Source organism: Hippoglossus hippoglossus, chromosome 1 (genome assembly GCF_009819705.1).
Source record: "Hippoglossus hippoglossus isolate fHipHip1 chromosome 1, fHipHip1.pri, whole genome shotgun sequence".
NCBI lineage: Eukaryota > Metazoa > Chordata > Actinopteri > Pleuronectiformes > Pleuronectidae > Hippoglossus > Hippoglossus hippoglossus.
Window position 1 is genome coordinate 21844828 of NC_047151.1, and position 21347 is coordinate 21866174.

A 21347-nucleotide genomic window follows, 5' to 3' on the forward strand; every position below is an offset into this window, starting at 1 on the left:
GGTACCAATGTCTTCTCAATGGGGGGGGTTTATCATTGCATAGTCCAAGGTTGGACATTGACCTTTGGACAAAATGGACTGGTATTTTCTTTCCACTAGACTTTTCTGCTTGGTCTTTGAAACTTTTTGGAAACACAGCATGGTTATCCAATGGATTAAGGATAAACACCACAGCCCTACAGATGCAAATGTGAGAGAGCGACTGGTCAGTCAGTGGTCAGGTGATGGACTTATTCCATTGATCGTTGCTCTCAAAATGATATAGTGTTAACAGTTACTGTGACGTCATCAGGGAGTGTGACTCAATTCATTTGGCCACGTCGACACCGTCAGCCCTCGTGTTTGTGTTCCGTCCATCTGCCGAGAGCTGAATACCCATTGCAAGAATGTAGAACGCTGAGGCCGGTGTTGTGCCAAGTTAACACCGACTGATGCCTTCAGCAGCGGGGCAGGAAAGACACTCTCGCACGGAAGGATTTCATTACTGAGGTATGACCAAGACACCGACTTTATGTATGAAGAAAAGGGAATGAAGAGTCAAATCGTCAGTTTACACAGGGACACAAGGTCCAGCCTTGTACCAGGTTTTTATGTTACAGTGAGTGTTTACATATAAACATGCTGAGAAGATCATATCAGGGGGAATACTTAACATGCTGTTTGGATTGAGGTGCTCTAATTTCTAATATCGTGTTATCTTTGGTTTTAAAGAACGTGAACTTATTTGAATGGGACATATTGCTAGTTTCATTGCAGGATTATCAAGCTGCTCCAATAAAATTAAATAAATTGCTTCCTCTAATGACCTGAGGCTAAAATATTAGATTTTTATCAAATATGTCAGAGTGATAATTTCATTCACTTCTGCATCCTAAATACTTTGTCACTCTGTAGCATGAAGTTCACACGATATATCATTGTTGACAGTGTAAACTTTATGTTGCTGGTACAGAATTATAGTTTTGTAAAGACAGACATTTGCAGTTGGTAGATAAAGTGTTTTCCAAAGATTAACTACTTTCTTTTTCATCTGTCCCTGCAGCTGTCACACGTTACTTTGTGTCCATCAAAACTACACTCTGAAATTAATAGACTTTAATGTCCCTGGCAGTATTTTTAATAATACATTAGAATTTTTTACATGGTTAAAGTACCACATACTCAAAAAAACCAACGTAGGATTATTAAATTGTTTTCTATCATGCCACAGGAATAATTTATAATACACTCAGAATGTGATACTGCTCTAAGGGAGGGTAACAAATATCATCCAATCAGGTTTTCGCAGACATTTCCTTAACCAATCTGCTGGAAGTAAAGTGAATTTCACTTCCTCATTCATGCAATAGTAGCAGTCTCCAGGAGTGGCTCTGCAACGATGACTCCACATGCAATATTAATGATTTGTGCCGAAACACAGAGAGGGCTCTCCTAAACACACACAGGCAAACACACATCTGCTCTGTGACTTCATCAGTTCTTCTATCTGCCGAGCAGATGCAGGGGCCTGCCAGGCAATTAGTTGCCTGCGATGATTTTCTTTGAGTCCTCTATGGAGGCAGCAGCTGCGTCCACCCGGGTTTCGGGAGACAGCAAGAAAATGTGTGAACATGAGCATCAAAAAGGTACTCGGTTCACATGTGTGCTGATGTTGGTCTCTGTGCACATGTGCATGTCGGTGTGTGTTGTGAGGCAGTGAGCCACTTTTCCTGCAGCTATCATGTTTCCAGAGAGAGGAAAAAAGGGGGAGAAAAAAGGAGCACTACAGAGCAACGCCGAGCCTTGACATCCCCCCTCCCTTATCACTCACTTAGAAGTAAAGAGCGCAATAACTCCAACAGACACGAGGAAGAAACTTTTGTGCATCCTGTTGCAAAACAAAGACATTTTTCTTCGAGCGTCGTCTTCAAAAAGACGCCTTAACGTACAGAGACGTCTTGCATGGACCGTTTGACTGTGTGCGCTTCTGTCGTAAAGGACTACAAATGTAAAGGCAGTCTGTGGAGTATACTGTAAACTGGTACTTCAGATTGAAGACTCAACAAGTAGATGAGCCAAAAAAAGTGTTAATTGACGACGAAAATCCAACTTAAGTGCAAAGTTTATAAGACATTCAATAAAGAAGGTCCTTACCAAATATACTTAAAATAAATGGCCAAGACAAATGATGTCTTAGAGGTTGTTCTGCTATTTGTAAACTATGTTATAAATATAGTATCGTATAAACAGTACAGAGGAAAGTAAAGGAAGAAGGAGAATAAGGCTGAGACAGTGGGAAAGAAAGACAGAGCGAGGACAGAAGTGGAGAGGGAAAAAAAAGGAGAAGCAATGAGGTTACTCATCAGCTGGCAGAGATTTGCAGCAGGCATGGACACTGTTTTGTGCTGGTGAGGGGGATCACTGTGGAGTCGTCACACAGGCTGTGATCAAAGAGCTCCCTGACAGGCTCCTGATCTTCTCTCCAGTAGAGTATAAACCAGGGGGAAACTCTTTAGGAACCACAGATAATTCTGAATGTTCACGGGACATAAAGGGCACACAGAAGTAGCAAGGCTGGACGGATGAGAAGTGATTGAGTGACAATCTGTCGGCCACTTTCCTTAGATCTATACATTACACTGAAGATGCTGCACAATAAAAAGTAAAATGGAAATAAACGTAGCGCTAATAAAAGGTAAATGCTAAAAACAAGGCTCCTAAAGTTGTTGCTAGCTGCGTGGGCAGTGTGTTGACCATTATATACGCAGAATGCCCACAAGGTGAATGCTCATATTGTGATTTACGGTTAACCTTTCCACATCAACTGCCAAAATATAAGCGATTTAATTAAAATTCAATTGACTTACAACATCTTGCACTAAAATTAAAATAAAAAATCAACAGTTGCAGAATGCGGTTTGATAAGAGAGCGGATTCCTAACGTCGTTCTAAAAGCTTTTGGTTGTCATATATTTTACAAAGCTACAGTTAGAATGCCCTTCATAATATTTGGACACTTGCTCTCCAAGTAAGAGTCGATTAATCTCTGGAGCTGTGAGCTTGATAATAAACAGTCACCATGCAATCATCAGCCAGACTTTTTTTTTTTTTCCTCATTTACTTCTCTCTGCTTCTATCTATTCCAAAATTCCACAGCCACATTAGTGTAACTATCGCTTTGCTTGAATATGATGTGAAGGGAAGGAATGTCAACACTCAGTTTAACGTTCAGTTTTGATTTCATAATAAATCAAGGTTGCCAAGTCAACTGTTGCTTTTCTCGCCATAGTTTCTCCACTCTGTTGGTTCTCGGAGGAATTTCTGACTGTACATAGTGTGTTCATTTTGCAGCTTGTGCATCAAATGCAAATGTCATGACGCACCGGCAAATGAAAGGTACTAATGTGTCCTCTTGAATCGTTTGTTAATCCATTAATTGATGATTAAGTAATTAATTAATTTGCCACTAATCCTCTCGACTGTGACCAGAGTTAATTTAACTGAGGACAAGTACTACGCCGTGATTTATAACTAACTGTGCACAATAGTTAACCATTAATCCTGAATAAAATAATAAGTATCTTGTTGCATTTGGCCAATAAATAATAATAAATAACAATAAGTTTGTGATTCTTATGAAAAGTCAAATCTGTGTGTGTTAACTTGTGCATTTAGATTTTTGAATAGAGCTTTATTTGTTACGTTGAGATGAGCTCAAATACCAAACAGGACACTTCACTTCAAATCAAACTAAATAACAAATTCATAGAATTTAATCATGAGTTACTTCACACTCCCTAAAGGCTCATCGGCCCTAATCGGTGGAAAAAGGCTACTTGAAGAATTCCAGAGGGATGTGGCAACTATAGCGGGGCTATTAATCTTCTATTAACCTTTTTCTGATGTTTATGTTTGCAGCTTATTTCAGAATCCAGTGCAAAGTTGGTCACTTCATATCAGTAAATGTGTTTCTGGAAATCATTAATAAACCAATGTTAAAATAGTTTTGTAACAAGTGTCCATTAGGTTTAGTTTGTTTTTAACTTTATTTGAACTAAACATAAGAATATGAAACTTTTTAATTTTTTTTACTCTTTGAAACAACATAGAGATTATGCATCTTAAGGCAGAGAAAATATCATATAGACATTTTCCACTCTATGCATCTTTAAATTCAACTACTGGCCTTATTGCCTGAGACGCACTTTAACATTAAGACCTTCAATACAACAACACAGTCAGATTATTAGTGTAATTAACTCTCTGAAATTAATGGAATGATAAATTGCTCTAGTGAAAGGCTTTCTGTTAAGAAAAGAGTTTTAAAAGTTTTAAGATTTAAGTTAAAACACGTATTGAGTTGATTCATAAAAGCCTTTAAAGACGTTCGACTACACGGTCGCAAAAAAAGGCGCAGTTAAGTGAATTTCTACGCTAATGACCGTCACCTCAGTAACGGGAATTGCAGACACGTGGAGATGTGACGATAATAAAAAAATATTTCAGATGGATCTTTTTTTTTTACGCAGAATGGTGGTTTTCCACCATTCTGAGAAATCTAAACGTGTCCCACACTCCTGCCTCTTGTCTGCGTGGGGGTAAAGGAAGAGGAGTAATGGCTTCTTTAGTCCTCAACGTGAAGTCTGGGTGACAAGATGACTTCAATTACAACCTCACTGAGCCCTCATGCGTAAATTATTCAGCATGGACAAGATTCACGGTGATAGAGCCACAGGCGAATTAACGTGTGTTTTTTGTTTTTTTTTCAGATTGACGCCAAAGACAAACGTCTTACGTCAGCTCCTGTGTTTGGATATTAAAATATCTGCAGCAAAAATTATCAATACACTTCCAATAAATTGACCAGTTTGAAGGAGGATGAGTGCAGTTGGGACCACGGGTTTTTCTAAGTGTGCAGCTGCAGGTGCACACGAAGAATGAACTGTGTTTAAGGGTTGAACAATATACAAGGGTGTAAAAACTATTTAATGTGGATTAAAAAAATATTAAAATCGCTTGGAAAATAGATTAAAGAGGAATTTCAGTGGATCTTAAAGGAAGACAGTAGGAAAAAAAGAAAGACATAATAGGCTACTGGTTTAGATTTTTTTTTACTTCTAATTTAATTTGCAAACTGTGTGATCAACTTAGAAAAATGAAAGTTAAATTCGTATAAACAGACAGGTTTTTTAGATTAAAGCCAACACGCGTCATTGATTTTTATATGGAAACCAGGGCATGCCGAGAGTAAAACTTTGTCAAAAATAAAACATCTATAATTACTGAGCCTTTCAAATAACAACAAAGATGCACCGTCGTGTAGGAGAGAAACAGAAGGAGGAGACTTATCTGCAGAAGTCTCTAAAGTTAAAGGCTGTCACTCACACTGTCTCTACAATAATCCTCAAAACGCACCAGGAGAAACTGCGCGTAAAGAGAGACCCAAAAGGCAACAAAAAAAATGCTTTACTGCAGCTTGAGAGGACGCTGGCATTCGCCCGTGAAAAGGTTTGTGTTTCCCTGTGTGGACCCGGGGAGCAGCGCACAGCTCCGTGCGCCCAGATGCTGCTGCTGCGGCTGCACTGGAGCTCTCCTGCAGGAGCCCCCGCGTCTGCCTCTGGCGGCTCTGATTGGCTGCGCGCACTGACAGCTCCGCACATGATTGCAGGAGGAGAAGCCCGACCCCCTTCCACTCTTCCTAGAGGGAACCATTCATAAACTACACGAGTCCAGCTCACAGCTGAGTGTGGACGAGAAAGTGAGCGGGGGCCGCAAGAGCAAGGAGGACAAGAGTGAGAAGAGATGAGTGGTCACAGATGGTGTTTGAGCCTTTAGCGCCTGCAGCCCGGGACACGGATGATTACGCACACGCTGAATATGACTCTACCTAGCCGTGCTGGAAGAGCTCAGTCGGACTGATATTTAGCTGTTGCGTCGCATCCCTATCCGTTTCCTCCTCCTCACACTGACGTCCATCCGCTGCAAAGGCAGGAACCAAAAAAAAAAAAACTTTTGATTACTCATTTTTCCTGCACGGGGAAGCGTCTGCCTCGGGCTTAACCGGTAAGCATTGGATCCGTCAACTTACTGCGACTCCCCGGTGTACAGCCCGGACCTCTGCCCGAACATGATAGCGACGCAGGCAAAGCTGGTTTACCAGCTCAACAAATATTACAACGAGAGATGCCAAGCTCGCAAAGCGGCCATTGCGAAGACCATACGAGAGGTCTGTAAAGTGGTGTCGGATGTCCTGAAGGAGGTGGAGGTGCAGGAGCCCCGGTTCATCAGCTCCCTCAGCGAGATAGACGCGCGCTTCGAGGGGATGGAGGTCATCTCGCCCAACGAGTTCGAGGTGGTGCTGTACCTCAACCAGATGGGGGTCTTCAACTTTGTGGACGACGGCTCCTTGCCCGGCTGCGCGGTGCTGAAGCTGAGCGACGGCCGCAAAAGGAGCATGTCGCTGTGGGTCGAGTTCATCACCGCCTCCGGGTACCTTTCCGCCAGGAAGATCCGCTCCAGGTTTCAGACTCTGGTGGCGCAGGCCGTGGATAAGTGCAGCTACCGCGACGTGGTAAAGATGGTAGCGGACACCAGCGAGGTCAGACTACGGATCAGGGAGAGGTATGTGGTGCAGATCACCCCCGCGTTCAAGTGCACTGGGATTTGGCCTAGAAGCGCCGCTCAGTGGCCCATGCCCCACATCCCCTGGCCCGGTCCTAACCGGGTAGCAGAAGTCAAAGCCGAGGGGTTTAACCTCCTCTCCAAAGAGTGCTACTCGTTAACGGGGAAGCAGAGCTCTGCAGAGAGCGACGCGTGGGTCCTGCAGTTCAGCGAGGCCGAGAACAGGCTGCTGATGGCCGGCTGCAGGAAGAAGTCTCTGTCCATCCTGAAGACCCTGAGGGACCGTCACCTGGAGCTGCCGGGGATGCCGCTCAACAACTACCACATGAAGACCCTGCTGCTGTACGAGTGCGAGAAACACCCGAGAGAGACCGACTGGGACGAGTCTTGCCTCGGAGACCGACTGAATGGCATCCTGCTGCAGCTCATATCCTGTCTGCAGTGCCGCAGATGTCCCCACTACTTCTTGCCAAACTTGGACTTGTTTCAGGGAAAGCCTCACTCAGCCCTGGAGGCTGCTGCGAAGCAGACATGGAGACTAGCGAGAGAAATCCTCACCAACGCCAAAAGTTTGGACAAATTATAGAGCGATTGTGGAGAAAAGAGCCGAGAGACATTTTGGGATAAAACTTCAGAGAAGGACAAAGATGATTCTCCAAGCAATGTGAAAAAAAAAAATAAAAAAAATAATGCAGAATGCAAACATCAACAAAACCCCCTTTTTAAGAAAAAGAAAATGGATGAATTGGGCCACTGCCAGAGAGAAGGTGAAGGTACATTTTCAGATAAATGTAAGAACTTTTTAGTTGTCTTCTTTAAATGTTTTCACAAAGTGAAGAAACGTTTATTTAAATATATGCACAAAAAATCGTTAAAAGTGAAAGAATAAAAATGTAGCGTGCCAAGTTCCATTTTTTCATTATGTGACTTTAAAAAAAAAAAAGAAATGTTAATAAAATGTTGCAAATTAACTTACAACTTGGCCTCGTGTCTTGACGTGTTTTGACAGGTGAGGCCAAAGACGGTGCATTTTATTTTGTTATTGTCCAACGGAAATAATCACTAATGTAGTTATTTTCTAAAGAGAAAATAAAAATGTAAAACAACAGTAGGAAAATTCCAAATTTTTTAAAGAAGGAATGTGCACAGCCGACTTCAGGCCGTATGTTATTTTTTACAGTGCGTCACGGGCTCAACAGGGTTTTAGAAAGGGTGTAAATCAGTGGACTCGTGTTAATATATGGGAGCATCTCTGCTGTGTTTTAAGAGGCCTGCAGCTAAAGTGAAGCCCTCGTCTGATTAATGCGGTAGAAACGAGATAATACACTTTATCTTATACACGACACCTCCACGTTCTAACTTTATTCCATACGACAGAAAAAAATCACATTCAAATAAATTCTGAAGATATTGTAAAAGCCATTTTCCGCACACGTTAAAAATCCTGGAGCGTTCAGGTGCAACAACCAACTGTAGGTCAACAGACCTCTGCAGACAACATGGAGTTTACTACTGTCAGTGTTTAAAGCAGAGCACAACACTTGCGCGTCATTGTATTTTTGTGATCTGCTTACAGTGAAACTAATTTGCTGCAGAGCGAAAAATGATCATCATGATCATAGCTGGAAGGCCTGATATATTTTATTTTGCTAATTTAACTAATTATTTTTAAAAAGCTGTAATTTCGTGCAACACACCACGAAAACAATATGCATAATTCCCGCGGTATTATAATTACTTTACACTTTATCAATTTAGAAGAAAACAAATCAATTTCACGTTCAATGAAAATATTGTAACAAAATAAATGCATTCTGACATCATGCCTCAGTAACATTTTCCCCCACGTGAATTCAAACTCAGCCATATTGTAACTTCAACCACAGGCTGACACGATATTGAATCATCGACAAACTTAGAAGCAACACCAGTACTATAAATGCTTCAAATATTTTTTTATATATATATCACTTTTGTAGAAAGGCCTGTAACACGTGCTCCATTCAAACATGAAGCTTGCATGTAGCCTCCCCATGCACGGGAGGGAGGGGGGGGGGCTGCTGTTAAGTGACAGTTTGGGACGTGATCAGCGGAGCTCGAGTCTCTTACCTTAGGATCGATGGCCTTGAAGCTCGGCTCGTCCTCCTCCACCTCGAAGTAGACCTCGGAGGCGGTGATGGACAGGGTGCCTTTCACCACCGCGGCCGGAGCCACCAGCTGAACGCCGGTGCTCAAGTTTACTGGGCCTGGAAGAGTCACACACACACACACACACACACACACACACACACTCAAACAGGAGCCGGTTCAACCAAAGCAAGCCCTTCTCCGTGGAGGGGGAAATATAAAATAAATAAAATAAAATACCCACTGTAAAGCTAAACGTATACAAGCTAACACAGGGATGTGCTGCAATGGATGAATGATTCGCTTTAAAAACCCACTGTGCGCCTTCACTCTGTTGTCACGTGGATAACTTTACGCACGAAATGTACCTGCAATTTGAGCGTATTTTATTTAAGTATCGCGTGTATCTCAACAGATTTGAGAGATTGTTTATATTAAACTATTTTATATTCGTGCTGCAGTATTATTAAATAATTCGGCTACTTCACAAACTGCACAACGTGTAGTATCCCCCCCTTAAACTAATGCGCAATTATGTCTGAGTTCAGGATAAGCTAATAAACATGGGATCTCTAAATGGCTGCACATCCCGATGGCTCCTAAAATAAAACAAGCTGCTACTGGTCTTATAGGCGGTATAATACTCAAAATAAATATCGTAAAACTTTTAAGACATAATTGTCAAAAATCGGCAGTCAGTCAGAATCAATTGATCCTAAGATCTGTTTAATCTTTCATCAATCTTAATTTATGCCAGTATGACAATGAGAGGCCGGCTCAGGGGAGCTGTGGGTGGAAGCTCGGCCCCGGCTCCGCACATACGAGCCATTGTGTTTGCAGATGTTGCGCCGGGGAGTCGAGGCTCCGGAGCCGGGCTTTGATTTCCCCCAGCTCCCTCCTCACTCCTGCGCACGGACGGAATAAACACACATATATATTCATGCCTCTGCCTCGCCTCAACCCCGCGAGTACTGACATGTTATCCGTGGGTTGAAATAACATTTTTATTCAAAGACATTCAATTAGCCTCCACCTGAAGCAGACAGCTGCTTAAGAGGAGAGGCTCAGCGTCTCCCAACAAAACCCCCCCGACTCAATTCCCACAGTACACACACACACACTTCACTTTATTAGACAGGATTCAACGTTTAATCCCATTGTCAGCCACAGTTGCGTTATTCTAATAGCAGCCTGAGCCTCATTAATGCATCTTAGTCCGCAGAGCGCTGTCACTGCTCGTAGGGAAATGCGGATTACGCAGCAATCCGATTAGCGGACTATATGATATTTAATTAAAATGATTTAAACAAGAAACGCAACAAAGGATCCGCAGCATCTTGAGGTGAATAACATTTCATTTGAGGCTGTGCTGCAGCTGCATGATCAGGCTCATGCACAGGGGGGGGGGGGGGGTTTTTATTCAGGCAATGGTGCTTTTCTTAAATCAGATAATGTCCCATTTCTGGGTGAGCACTATCCTGGGATAAACTCTGCTACTGCTGGATTTAGAAAAAATGTTTACAGAGTTGCTACTCAGGCCTGTGTGTGTGTGTGTGTGTGTGTGTGTGTGTGTGTGTGTGTGTGTGTGTGTGTGTGTGTGTGTGTGTGTGTGTGTGTGTGTGTGTGTGTGTGTGTGTGTGTGTGTGTGTAGCAGACCTCCAGTGGCAGAGACAGAAAACTGGAGATTCTGTGTTTTCAACTGCATTTTCCTACAAGGCGGTGGTGCCATAATGGAAAAAGGTGTCCATACATATAATGCTGTGTAGTAAGAAAGTGCTACATGGTCATTAAACGCCTAATTTCCTTTTTTTTTTATAGGGGGCTCAGCAAGAATCCAACAATGAATCTCTAAAAAGAAAAAAAGCACCATGATATAACAGCTAAACAGCAACTTGGGAAAATGAGTAACAGCAAGAAACCAGGAACTATACAACTGAGTTGCTGCAGCACAACAACCCAAATGCACATGAAAGTTACATTAAGCTTGTTTCTTTACATCCTTTCAGCTGCAGGGCACAAACCACACAGCGAAATGGGGAGGGGCAGCCAGGACTGAGCGGAGGCGAGGAGGATGAGCTCCTTTCCTTACCTGCTAAATTCTCCAGGTCCTTCTCGTCCAAGCTGGACAGAGTGTCATCGTCTCCGTCGAGCGACGTCTCACTCTCCGAGTTTTGATTTCCCAGAGCGTGACTCCTGATGGACTGCTTGCCTTTGAGAATATCCTCCTCGGGCGCTAGAGGGGAAAGGGAGGAGGGTGGGGGGGCTTTCTTTTATTATACCTTTAATATTTCAACCATAGGATTAAATACAGTGTTTCAGGTTCAGATTTGATCTTTAACTGGTACCAAGCACAAAATACAACAATTATGAGTGATCACTGCAAACAGGAAAACATGATGAATGAAATGTTGTTATCACTTTATATTGCAGATTTGACAACTCTTCTAAAAAAGGGTTATTCGATTTCTTGCTCTGCCTTCATCTAAACAACGGCCATTAGTGCTTGGTGATAAAAATAACAAAACAAAACAAAATCTTTACAAATCTATCAATTGTGAGACTACTAAACAAAATAATTAATTGTTAAAATGGTTTCCTTATTTTCCAAAAGCAACTACAAACCAAAGACAAGGTATGAAAATGTATGTTTTGTAAAATATACCAAGTTTACCCTCAAATACAACTATATCCAACCCTTGATTCTCATCACACGTACATGCAGGCGAAATGAAAACAAAATAAAACAAGTCTGACATAATCCTCACCCTAAATGCATTCTGCACTTTAACATACATCAAAGCTAATCCAAACACATTTTGACTAAATGGGGGTCGTACACTGCCCGTTTTGACTTCAACTGAACATGACTTGAGGTTCCAAATGGATTATTTAAGAAAAATGGTAATCTGCAAACATTTACTGAACTCTGCATTCCCCAGTGTAGATGCTGAGGATCCACAGACTCAAGTCCACAGCACAAAGACTGGCTGGCAACTCCTGTTCCTATTCCCTATAGTGAGCGTTCACTCCTTCTGTGCACTAATCTACACATCTAGGTAAAAGCAGCAGATTTAATCCGCTGAGTCGCCGCATGAACATACAACTGGTGGATTTTTGTTTTCATCTTCACCTGAGAAGAGATCAATTGCACTTCCTTTAAAAAATGCCCAGCCGCGTCATGTGGCTCTCTACTTTGAAAACCGCTACAAGAGCCGGGCTAAAAAATCTCTTGTCATGGAAAATATGCAGCTCACTGATATTTAGAATGGTCTTCCTGTAATTAAGCCTCCCTGGAGGATTCTTTAGTTAGCAGCACCGAAATTACTACCAGCTCCCCTAATACATACCACATGCCATTGTATTCACACCAAGCAAGTGGATAGGGGACTTGTCAGATGAGCTTTAAAAACAGAGATGTAGTTCTACTTCTTTGTATTTAACTGCAAACATGCCCAGAAACTCTCACCTCAGTACGCAGACAGTACTAACATACAGTATCCTGCCCTGCCAATACATGGTCTGATGCAACTGGACCTCGTGACTGGGCCCAACCGGAGCTCTGTTCCCTCTATTACCATCAAGCACAGGTTATTAATAGCCCCTCGGCAAAACACGCATTCAAGTGGCTGCAACCCAAATAATGACCAGTCAGCATGTTGTTTAGCCGAGTTCGTTGGAACGGCAAGAAAAGCAATTTTGACCCGAGTTGTGTCACTTATCACCACGTACACGTAAAGGAAACGTGCACGTCAGTGACAGGCTATTCGCTAACTCGCTCTCCTCCTCTCACGCTCACTCGTCCTGTTCCTAAAGTACAGATGGTTTATTTTGTTCTTGTTTTAATTTGACAACCCTGTGGTTTTAGTGCAGTGTGTGTTTGTGTTTGTGTGTGTGTGTGTGTGTGTGTGTGTGTGTGTGTGTGGCTGCAGAGCTCTGTGCAGCATGTGAACTCATACAATCTAAAACAATTTCACTGTATGACTAAAATACAGAATTCACTAATAATAACTATAAAATTAAATATACTAAATATAAATATACAATATTAACTTAATCTATATTATATACTAAGAATACTAGTAGCAATTACCCCAGAATATATAAGTGTAGCAAGTAAATAAAAGATGAAGCTACACAATCCAAACCAAAAATCTGTAATTTAAATTAAAGTACAATTCAAAAAAATGTCACAATGTTGAAAAATCAATGCAAAGAGCAGGCGTGCCACATTAAGAAGAAAAAAAACAAATCTAACTGTGCACTTCAACCTCATCACTCATCACACAGGGAGCAGAAATGTGCATAAATCCCAACAGGTTACACTTTTTTCCGAGACCCCATTTCCCCGACTGAGAGGTTCAACTACCTGCTTATACAACTCAAGGCATGCATGGTCACAGCAATTAAATTGTCAAAATTAACAAATTTGTTTTTAACGGGAGCGTAGCCAGGAGTGCGGTCATGAGGCGAGTATTGATTACCAAGAACAGAGACATTAGTCTTCAGGTATTTACTCTGCCACCTCTGGTACACGCGCCCCGGACCAGACAGAATCAATCCCCAGAAAAGATGGTTCTTTCCAGCCATAAATACATAACGGGCTACTCAAGCCTACTGGCAGCGCCGCACTCCCGTGGAAATCAGCTTGGCACCGTATGAATGATAACGGTTGTCCATATCCCTGAATGAGGAAATGCACATTTCTCTCCATGCATCAAGGAAAAAGACGAACATTTCATTCTCTTAAAAAAAAAAAAAAAAAAAAAAAAAAAAAAGAAATATAATTTTCTCCCACCAAGTAAAGAATGCAAAAATATTTTCTATTGCTTCTAATTTCATGATGATGCATGAGATTGGAAAAGTGCTGCCACAAGTAGCAAGAAAATTAGACTAAATTCAGACTTGATCTCATCCTAAATATTTTCTTAGGGAGCGAGACTGCATTTTCCCCTCTGCATCTGATGAATATAATTACAGCCAGATATGACCTTTGTGCTGTGTTTGAAAACTCAGCCCCGCATTCTCATCTTGAGCTGCACTTCCGTAACAAATGTCGGGTCGACTAAAACAAGACTAAAGGTTACATCAGAAAATGGATGCCGTCAGGCTTCAATGTCAAAGAGTTATTTTAATGATATATTCCCATATTTCAGCCAGGCAGCACACTCTCTGGAGGTAAGCATACCCCGGCCACAACTGGCTGCTGGCTATTTTTACACAGACTTTGACTTTGAAACCAAATGTTGTTTTCAGGAATTTGTCTTTTTTTTTCTCCCTCCCCCCCAAGTGATGAATACATGCAGCACATGAGCTGAAATAGTTTGGAATAAAATTGAATAACAGATCAAATACCTGAGTATTCAACTCACAGATCGCCCTTCAACACATTTTCTAAAAGCATTTGTGACGGGGGGGGGGGAACATGTGATTCGTCTGTTCTCTGTCATGATCGAGCTGAAGGGAAAACAAGGAGGAATAAAGATGGAAACTAAGTGAAATTCGGAGGCGTGTTGTAGGAGAGGAGCGAGCAGCTGGACTGTGGCCCTCGGTCTGCAGCTGCCTGCACGCCGCAGCCATTACTGCAGACCTGAAGTCTCCCAGGATCCTGGGATCCTCAACGCTTATTGCTTTTAGATCACATTCCTATTGACTCCTGTCACACCTGCCATTTGTCTCCGGGAATGATGTCTCGTTTAAGGGGACTTTTTTTGCAGGTGACACATTGTGGACGTTTTTTGGTCCAGAAATGGGCGATTTATTGGAGAGTAATTGATTGAACTAAAAGTGCAGGCCCACTGTGATGATGATGATGATGATGATGATTGCAAACCCTTGTGCGTGCGCTGGGTAATTTGTAGAAATGGGGGATTACCTGGCCTCTAGGAGAGAAATGCAACTCCCGGTGTTGCAGGGACATGTGTCATTTAGATATGGTGGTTTTAAGCGCCTGCTGGGAATTTCAAGGTGTTCTCAGACGAGATTTATTGAAAGTCTGCACCTGACTTTATGGATTCACAGAAATAATGGAGACATTCCAACTTCCAAAGGAAACAATAATCAGTGTTATTACTTTTAATGAAAATAAAGACTTAATGTAAGGGGAGCTTTTCCAAATCACATAAAATTTTCCCTCATCTTTAAGAGGCTCCAAAAACAAAATGAGCTTTTTCTTTGTAGACTTTAATTTGCATTTCACTACCATAATATTTCACTGAAGGACTAGTGCAGCTTATTATTAACAATACTTTTGACATTGAATAAATATTTAATGACATTAAGTCAATAAATGAACTATAAATATGCAGCTCAAATTACATTTCTGGGGTATAAAATGTATTATGTTTACTCCTGAAAAAGCTAATTATGCTACAAAAGGAATGAATCAAAGGCATAAAACCCAAAATGACGCTACACTGGAAAATAAAAACCTCAATAAGGACAAACAGAAGAGGGGGAGTGTTAGTGTTACTTACCACTGATATCAGCCACTGTGTTGCAATGAGGAGAAAAAGAATGATACATTTCACATTTTATTTTATTCACAATCTTTTCCGTTCAAAAACAGAATTTTTCTTATTAAAGCATGCCAACACTCTCGTTATCACTCCAGTTTTGCATAAAGCCAGGCAGGGTATAAAATTACCTGTGTGAAATTCAAATGAGGGCGCTATTTTACTGGGTCTTGTGGCACAATAAATCTTTTATTGCAACGGGAGGACTAATTTTTATTGCCTTGTACCTGGTGCTACCACCGAGCGTGTGAGACGAGGAGTGCAAACAACAGGAGGGGACGCGGCGGACTGTACTGACCATGTTCGGCGGCGGCTTTGAGCGTCGCCTCCGAGTGGTTGGATCCAAAGGGGTTCCTGATGAAGCGACGACGCCGCCTTAAATCGTCCTCCCAGTAGTCCAGGCGCCAGAACTCCCTCGGCCGGCTGCAACGAGACAGAAGTAGCACATGTGTTAGCAATTACCAGCCAGCATGGTATACCAGCCCAGCATTAGCACACGGTCCGAGCAAGCAAACATAAAGCCAGCATTGTGTTTGGTGGGTTTTTTTAACCCCTCAGATTCACTCCTTTAAAAAAAAAATCCCTTATACACAAGTTTAGACCCCAGATCATTGCATCCTCGTCTCTGACACTGACAGTTTCTCCCTCTCCGATGCTAAGGTGTTCCCTTCTGCCTTCTTTTTCCCACCCTCTCTCTTTGAGAAGGTGAACTGAGCACTACTAAGGATGAGGGAATGACAGCGACACAATTTTGTGGCACGTGCTTCCATTCCGGGCTCATTTCGGGCCCAGCAGGACGCCTCTCGTCAGGACCCGTGGCTCTCGGGATAAGGAGAAGGCCATTACAGACACAGAGGAGGGCGTGAATAGCATTACCAATATTAATCAATGTCTATAGGCTCCATTTTTCTTACCAATTTACAGCTCCTTTTTACCGAGCCAGCTCCGTAAATCATTCTGCTCCAACAGAAAAGAAAGTGTTAACTTTTCATGAGGAGTCACTGCTATGTAGCGTCGTGCCTGTGTACTGTGAACCTGTCTATCATGAAAAATCACACTGGAAGTGATTTAATTAAAATATAATCTAAAATATTCATTAGACCCGGGTTTTTTTCTTCTCTAATTCTAAAAGGTTTTTTAAATGAATACTCGACAGAACCACGAGGCTGTTGCTTCATCAGAATCAAAAATCAGAGCATATGTTAGTGATTAACAGCTCAGGTGGGGGGGGGAGAAACAACATGCACTTGGATCCTTGGTGAGACAAAGTCATGACAGTTGGACTCAAGTCAAAAAGTTATGTTACGTCCAACTGTGTATTCTCATGAGGAAAATCACTGAGAGGGAACAAGACAATCGTAGTCTGGTCATGTTCTGGGTTTGGTCTTTAAACTCAGGATAAAATCTACAATTTACAGGGCTTGGTAAAATAGTGGAAGTGTCTTCTATTCCACTGTGCGAAAAATGAAAAGTACAGGTCTTCATTATTTATAAATATATATCGATTTAACCTAAAAACTTGTGAATAAGGCAGCACTAAAACGTTCTTCTCAAAAAAAAATCATGTTAAAAAATGAACAGAGGTTTTAAAGATTTCTAAAGCAACATTTTAAAATCACTACTAGGCTCATGCATGCGTGGCGGCAGTTTATCCTCTTCAAGATGTAGGAAGACACAGTTTATGGTTTCAGTGGCACAAGCTTCTGCGGGAGAACCCCAGCTTACTTTGTGCTCTACTCTTAAACGCTGCTCTGGCTGGGGGGGTGGGGGGGGGCTCCTCACAAATCTTCAGCTCAACACCAACTATCACTTGGGGGCCTCAGCAAGAGAAAGGAGCGTTACACCAGAAAACAAAATACTATTTTCAAACGTGTATGACCTTGCTAATGAAATTAGATTATTGTATCTATTTGGACTAAATGAAGAAAATAAATACACTAGAAAGGCGATCAGTAGAGGGCTTGGCCCCCACCGCGGCCCAATAGTCGGGAATAATCAGTCCTCTATACATGGTTGATGTACTTTTATCAAGATCTATGAATAATTATCCCTGGGAAATCAGAGAAACACACCAAAAATGAATGGGTTCATCCCTGAAACCATACCACATCCTTCCACCAAGGTTCGTGATAACTCCTCAAATAGTTTTTGTGTAATCCTGCTAAATAACAAACAAAATAAACAAGTGGACCGGGATGAAAGGCTGCTGCTGGATGTCAAGCAGCTTGGTGATCACATTTAATTTGGTGCATACGGGAAAACCACAAAATACAAATATAACGTGCTAAAAAAAATCCCAATATAAAACTTCCTTAGCTTTAAAAAAAATCTGTATATATTTTGCTTTGAACATGTTGGTGCAATTATTTGATAGAATATTTGCCCTAGTTTGCAGAAAGCGAGTTGGAGAGGCAGCGGGGACGCAGGCCTGTGCAGGACCAGATTTCACAGCCCTGACAAAGACCCCGCTCCGTGTTTGCATGTGATAGTCTCCGAACGCAAATGGCCACTTCATCATCCCGCCTGCGATGGTATTCATCTATGAAAATAATTATCAAGGTTGTGCACGACTCCTGAACCAGGACGCGCTCGTCTCTCATCTCATGAAAGAGGAGGTGGGGGTGGGGGTGGGGGTCTGTTACATTCACACAATACACATTAATCCATCAGGAGGGGGAGCCATTGGCTGGAGTAATTAGTCACAGCATGTGGGGGGGGGGGGGGGCACCTCTGCCAGTCATCCTCACCCACCCACCGCACCATGAACAGGCGACAATGAAGGTTCTAATGACGGCTTGCTGGAGGAGGTGGACGCACGATGAGAGATACCTCGTCATCAATCCCTGATGAGAGCGCCGCCGTAACAAGAATGGAGATGTACAGCGCTATGCGACCCCCCCCCCCCCCCCTTCCCCACCACCACCGTACATTGAGTGTGTTTCCACAAAGATGATAAATTATTCAGAGCCCATCCATCCTCCCCGGGCATCCGTGGCACAATTTACCGAAGCGCCCATTCTTCAAAATAACAACAATTAAAATAACAAAGGGGCCGGCGTTGTGGTGTGGCTCACGCCAACCACTTGTGTAATTAGTAATTAGTTCGGTCATAAAAGGTGTCTGGAAGGGCCCGCTCGTTAAGTCTGAAGTGTGTGTTGCCTGATGATGAGAGTGAGGTACACACACACACACACATTAACTGACAGAGGGAGGGTGTGAGGGTGTGTGTGTGTGTGTGTGTGTGTGTGTGTGTGTGTGTGTTCCTGAAAATCGTAAGCGATACGTGATTATACTTCCCTGTTTGCGAGCTTCACACAAGGCTCTGACTTTGTGCGCCTGCAGAAAAGAACCAAGCCTGTGTAATGTAGACCACATTGGCTCCTGATGAAACAGGGTCCCGGAAGAGTTTTATGTGAGGTAGTAAAGAGTAATTACCTTTTTTTTTTCTCCCCTCTCCCTGTCTTTTCTTTAAACATCTTTTGGATGCTCTTCAAGTCCCCGGAGTTGTAAATTTAAGGAGGTTTACCAACAGAGAGGACCAATAAGCTCAGGTTTCTCCCTTTTCATGTGGCCCCGACGCTCCGGCTCTCTAATCACTCGACAAAATAGTTGCACGTTCGATTTAATAAAGTCGACACAAACCATCAACAAGCTGCGTGGAGGTATTTTTACTGGTGGATTTACATCAAAGCAGAGCCGGTGTCCAAGTAGATGTGTCGCTGCTCGGAGACAAAACAAATGGTTTGATTGTTTGGAGAGTTCGGTATGAGAGCTGCTGCGGGATTAATGTGATGCTTATTTGGAAAGAACAGCATTTAGGAAAGTGGAAGGCCAAGTGAGCGACATTAACTACGTCCCCTACAATAATACTGCCTGACGCATTGGTGCAGTTTACCCTCATAACAAGCATGAAGCACATCGCTCCGGTGACTGAAATCACATCATAGTTGTTTACAGACGTGAACTTAGGAAAATGACGCTGGTATCGGCGCTCATCGCCAAAAGCTCTAGAATCTCGATGCCTTTCCATGTTGACATCTTCATTTTCTACGTGTACCCTGTTGATCATCCTGAGATATTTATATTATTTTAGTTTCCTTCTGTATTCTCACATCAGCATTGTCCAAACATTTTAGTGGGAGACTTGCAGGAAAAGTTCCAGAAAATGTGCAACTGACTCGGACATTTGCATTCTCACATATAGTTCAGTGCATGTCTGGAAGCAGCTCATTTGACTTACAGACATGCACACTATACATTTGGAGTTATAGTAAAGCAGCTTATTTGACTTTACTCTAACTCAGGTTTCTAAAGCACTCGTCAATATAAGGTCAGTGTTACTTATTTCTAATTTGATCAAATTTCAAAACTTTCTTTTTATACATGAATTTATATATTTTTAAACAGATTCTTGATGATATTTTCTTTCCTTTGTTGCAGATTAATACAATTTTTGGTGCAGAACCAAGCCTATTTCCCTAGAGGGGCATTAAGGTTTAATCATACACTAAATATACCACTAATGTAGCATTAAGATATATCCTGAAATAAACCATCCAACTAACCTCTATTAATCATCATACTGAGACCTGTGGGTCTTGTTGTGTACGATGGGCAGAATTACTGCTTATCACTCTCAAGCGGCCGGTTTGAACATGTTAATAGATCATCTCTGCAGGTCCTGAAAGTTTGATAGCGACTGTTCAATTTGCTGACAAGGACAAATGATTGTCATCCATCACCAGCCGGGCTGTCCAGAGACAGACGCATCACCGTTTCAGTCTTTAAATGCATTGTGGTGTTTGTTTTTAAAACTGCCATTGGACCTTTGTATTGGTGATATTCCTGATTCATGCCTCCATCGAGGAGGTGATGTTTTTGATGTTTTTTTATCAGGATTACTCAAGAAACACAAAACTAACTTTCACCAAAATAAGGCCAGGAGGGATTTCCTTACGTTTTTGGTGAGGATGCGTCTTGAGGGGGTGAAGATGTTTAGATCTTTTTGGGCCATTTAAGCTTTTATTAAAGTTTAAGAGTGAAAGAGAGAGAACGAAGGTCGGCCGGGTCAAAGCTGCGGCCGCTGCAAAGGACTCAAGCCTCCGTACATGGACTTAAGGAATTTATTCATCATTATGTGAACAAAACATAACAAGTGGCATTTTGACATTTTCATCTATTTCTAATTAAATAACGTGTGGATCTTAATGTAAAAAAACATCATATTTAAGGTGTTCTATGAATATATGAGTTTGTATAGTTTGGTGCAAAATATTAGATGATTTCTTTTCTCCCTATGTTTTTATTATAAGAGCGAGACAAATGTGTGTAGGACTGTTTAGCCTTGTGAGGATCTGTGTTCTACAGAGAACCACTCTAGTTTATTATCATTTCATTTGAATAAGGCTTTTTGGGAAAGCTAGAAATATTTACCAACACCTTTACCTTAGCTTCTGGTGAATAAAGGGAGGTAAAGAAAATGCGTCTGTTTTAAATGGGTTTATCTCCAAAGCATTTGATATTATGTAAATGATAACATGACCTTTATCACAGCAAGCAGGACACGCAGAGTGAATATGCTTTCATATATCACTACAAGCGACTGCACTTTGGCACAAACAGTCATTCATAACCTTTCTGCTAAATTAATGTGGGTGCAGCCAATGAGACCTGCATATGCAGAATAGATTTCTCCCCTTGCTTATTTTATATTAATGCCGGTTCCTATTGGCAGTCCTCAAATTGCTCAAACATTGCCGCGATCCCCAAGATCATTTTGCTTTGATTTGCATAAACCATGTGTTTAGAAGAAATGGGAGCGCGGATAGATTGAGGATTTGTCATGTTGAGGCCTGGTCGCCGGAGCAGCGGCTCTTTGTCAAACGGTGGCAGCGATCGCTTCCCTGGTATCTCCAGACTCAAATTAAAATGAAACAGGACCAAACACCTTCACGCTGAAATTGTTTGGCATGATTAAGTCTTGCCGAAACGACTTTCGTATATGTGCATTAATGCTTATCCTCGGCTCTCCGATGAGGTGTACAGCGGACCATCTACATGTGTGCATGTTAATTCACCTCTGCCGATGTTTGCAAGATTTACCAGAGG

The 21347-nt window shown here is 42.0% G+C and overlaps 2 protein-coding genes across 9 annotated transcripts in view; one reads left to right on the forward strand and one right to left on the reverse strand.

The window, feature by feature from the left end:
• lrba (LPS responsive beige-like anchor protein) overlaps nucleotides 1-21347 on the reverse strand; it is a 179758-nt gene that overhangs the window by 62468 nt on the left and 95943 nt on the right. For 4 of the 8 annotated variants that reach the window (XM_034585812.1, XM_034585804.1, XM_034585830.1 and 1 more), the window contains exons 37-40: nucleotides 15538-15662; nucleotides 15201-15215; nucleotides 10817-10960; nucleotides 8710-8846 (exon numbers count right to left, since the gene is read on the reverse strand). In XM_034585812.1, the coding sequence (XP_034441703.1) occupies nucleotides 8710-8846; nucleotides 10817-10960; nucleotides 15201-15215; nucleotides 15538-15662 (421 nt within the window). The remainder of the gene's footprint in view (nucleotides 1-8709; nucleotides 8847-10816; nucleotides 10961-15200; nucleotides 15216-15537; nucleotides 15663-21347) is intronic. The other 4 variants (XM_034585874.1, XM_034585863.1, XM_034585852.1 and 1 more) reach the window with 1 other exon arrangement.
• On the forward strand, nucleotides 5709-7582 carry mab21l2 (mab-21-like 2). The gene has a single exon (XM_034586000.1). The coding sequence runs from the start codon at nucleotides 6107-6109 to the stop codon at nucleotides 7184-7186; it is 1080 nt and encodes a 359-aa protein (XP_034441891.1). The 5' UTR covers nucleotides 5709-6106; the 3' UTR covers nucleotides 7187-7582.

Bases quoted from the DNA above. Each gene is read 5' to 3' on its own strand.
- mab21l2 (XM_034586000.1), top strand. From the start codon at position 6,107: ATGATAGCGACGCAGGCAAAGCTGGTTTACCAGCTCAACAAATATTAC.